Source organism: Fragaria vesca, linkage group LG5 (genome assembly GCF_000184155.1).
Source record: "Fragaria vesca subsp. vesca linkage group LG5, FraVesHawaii_1.0, whole genome shotgun sequence".
Lineage (NCBI taxonomy): Eukaryota > Viridiplantae > Streptophyta > Magnoliopsida > Rosales > Rosaceae > Fragaria > Fragaria vesca.
Window position 1 is genome coordinate 6,385,033 of NC_020495.1, and position 2,959 is coordinate 6,387,991.

Consider the following 2,959-nt stretch of genomic DNA (forward strand, 5'->3'; position numbering starts at 1 on the left):
GACCTACCGGAAACCTATTCCAATGTTCAGTGTATCAAAACACTCGGTATCCACACTTGTCTCTTTGCCAAATTTTCATAGGAACACTAGACACGTACGTAAGTACTAAACCAATTTCCAAAGAAAAAAAATGCCAAATCATGGATTTAGAATAAAGAAAGATAATCATGGATGGGTATTTCTTGCCTATAAATCCAAGGCATCCAATTAGTTTTCAGAGAAGCAAGCAAGTGATCATCATCATCAACAAGATGGCGGAGAAAGTGGAGAGCATGAGGGAACCGGCAGAGACAGAACTCACAGAAGGAGAAGAGTTGGAGAAAAAGAATGAGCAGATGAAGGAGAGAAAGGTCTCATGGGCAAAGCTCAGGCGTGTAGACTCCCTCAATTTGGAGGCCGGAAGAGTTACCATGTCTCACCACCACGGCTCACAGGTTAGCTATGGCACTGTGTTATTTCTACTCCTAGAGTTTGTCATATCTATTCTCAGTCATTGATTTGTTGTACTGAAATTACCTGCTATTCTTATACTTCTGCACCAGGTGAACTGGAGGAGGACGTTGAGTTTGGCATTTCAGAGCATTGGGATTGTGTACGGAGACATAGGAACTTCTCCTCTCTATGTGTATTCTAGCACTTTCACTGATGGCATCGATCACACCGACGACATTATAGGGGTCTTGTCACTCATCATCTACACCATTGCACTCTTGCCCATGCTCAAGTATGTGTTCATCGTCTTGTTCGCTAATGACAACGGCGATGGTAAGTTATCGGAAATATGAACTTTTCTTGCATCACAAGATATATGTGTTCTAGGTTATGGGTCAGATTCTGTGATCTAAATTCTATATGACGGTGCATATTATTCATCATCTTGTAGGAGGGACATTTGCGCTGTACTCTTTGATATGCCGGTATGCGAAGGTGAGCTTGATTCCGAATAACCAGCCGGAAGACAGGCAGCTATCCAACTACAAGCTCGACTTACCATCCAATGAGTTGAAACGAGCCCAAACGATTAAGAAGAAGCTGGAAAATAGTAAAATGGCTCAATACATACTCTTCATTGTCACCATTATGGGAACTTCCATGGTAATCGGAGATGGGGTTCTTACTCCATCCATTTCAGGTAATTCATGTACCCAACTCAGATATGATGAATGATATCCAATACATAGAGAAGAACTAGTTTCTGGGTTCATGTTAATTTTTTACTATTATATTTCCTGCAACCATGCACTAACAGAAGCTTCCGATGTTCAATCTGCATGCAGTTCTTTCTGCAGTGAGTGGAATCGATTCCTTAGGCAAAAGTATGTTATAATTAACGTTGAGCAATTTGATTTGGATAGATCAATACTATACTGTGTTTCTTATTATGTCCTATATATTTGATCATTAATTAACGAAATTGTTTCTCCCTCTCTCTCTGATCAAATATATCAGATGCTGTGGTGGGGGTTTCGGTATTGATCTTGGTCGCTCTCTTCTCTGTTCAACGATTCGGTACCGATAAAGTGGGGTTTGCCTTTGCTCCTATAATCACGGTGTGGTTCCTCTTCATCAGTGGCATTGGTCTCTACAACCTGTTCGTGCATGACATCGGTGTTCTTCGTGCTTTCAATCCCATGTACATGGTCCAGTACTTTCAAAGGAATGGAAAAAAAGGATGGGTTTCGCTTGGGGGAATATTTCTCTGCATTACTGGTACATTTTCTTTGAAGTCCGTAAGTCCTTGTTTATCACCATTTACTTCAATTAGTTTGATAGTAATTAACATTGTAAGCAAAATAACCTGCAGGCACCGAGGCCATGTTTGCTGATCTGGGTCACTTCAATGTCAAAGCAATTCAAGTAAGTAGTCTTTACACTACAGCCTGCTCATCATAGTAAATACCGTATGGCTTTTTCATTCGTCGATCTTCATTTATTTTCTAGCTAGCTAGCATAATGTTGGAGAATCCGACCTAGTTTTTTCTTTGGGTTATAGAGAAAACAAAAGCAATCAAATCGTTTGTTTTTAATACAATGACTTAGATATCAATACTCGGGATACTCGGGAGAGCTTCCAATGAGGACCTTATAATGAGGACCAAGTGAGGACTTTCAAATGAACGGTTGGATCAAGGTTTTGACTTTTTAATTGATATTTTCTAATTCTCATGTGCATATCATCCAACCATTTATTGTAAAGTCCTCACTTGGTCCTCATTATAAGGTCATCATTGGAAGCTCTCCCATCAATACTCAGTTGACATTGTCCAAATTAAGAACATTATTAATTAACTAACATGAGGAGGGCATCAACATGCATATAAGAAAAAAATTTCGATCATAAAAAACGTTTAGTACTATGAATCTCCTCGTTCGCATCACTATCAGTGGCGGAACCATTCATGTGGCTATCAGGGCTATAGCCATACCCAGATTAGGCCACAACCCAAATTAGCCCACCAAACCTCACAGAGTATCATTCATCTTCACGCTCTCCTCCTCATGCTTTCTCTCCTTCTCCTCCTCTCCTCCAGACTCCAGTCCTCCGCCGTCGCCTCCACCGTAATCGACGCCAGCAACAGACCTCACAGAGTATCATACTATCATTCATCTTCACGCTCTCCTCCTCCTGCTTTCTTCTGTCCATACAAAATTAGCCATACCCACTGTGAAATCCTGGTTCCGCCACTGATCACTATGAGAGAGCTAGGTAGCTTGAGATTTTAGTCTTCCTTAAAGTCAATTGCCATCCTTATTGTAGAATAATCCTTCAAAAACTAACATGGACTTAAGGGTTTGATTTGGTCAAATAATGCAAGCATATGCAATGGGCCCTACTAGCAAAACAACATTTCACACAAATTTTAATCAGTAAGAAATATGGCTATTTCACGCGGATTTCAGTGTGAACAAGCTATTAGTCACGTTACACTCACGAATGACTATTTGTGCTCTCTGCAAA

General features: G+C 40.4%; 1 protein-coding gene across 1 annotated transcript in view; it reads left to right on the forward strand.

Moving 5' to 3' along the window:
- Positions 1 to 225: 225 nt before the first annotated feature.
- The window catches only part of LOC101305171 (potassium transporter 5-like), a 4,860-nt gene continuing 2,126 nt past the window's right edge, over positions 226 to 2,959 (forward strand). The window contains exons 1-6 of the mRNA XM_004299147.1: positions 226 to 434; positions 543 to 765; positions 884 to 1,132; positions 1,278 to 1,316; positions 1,450 to 1,710; positions 1,805 to 1,857. Coding sequence (XP_004299195.1) covers positions 252 to 434; positions 543 to 765; positions 884 to 1,132; positions 1,278 to 1,316; positions 1,450 to 1,710; positions 1,805 to 1,857 — 1,008 coding nt within the window. The 5' untranslated portion in view covers positions 226 to 251. The remainder of the gene's footprint in view (positions 435 to 542; positions 766 to 883; positions 1,133 to 1,277; positions 1,317 to 1,449; positions 1,711 to 1,804; positions 1,858 to 2,959) is intronic.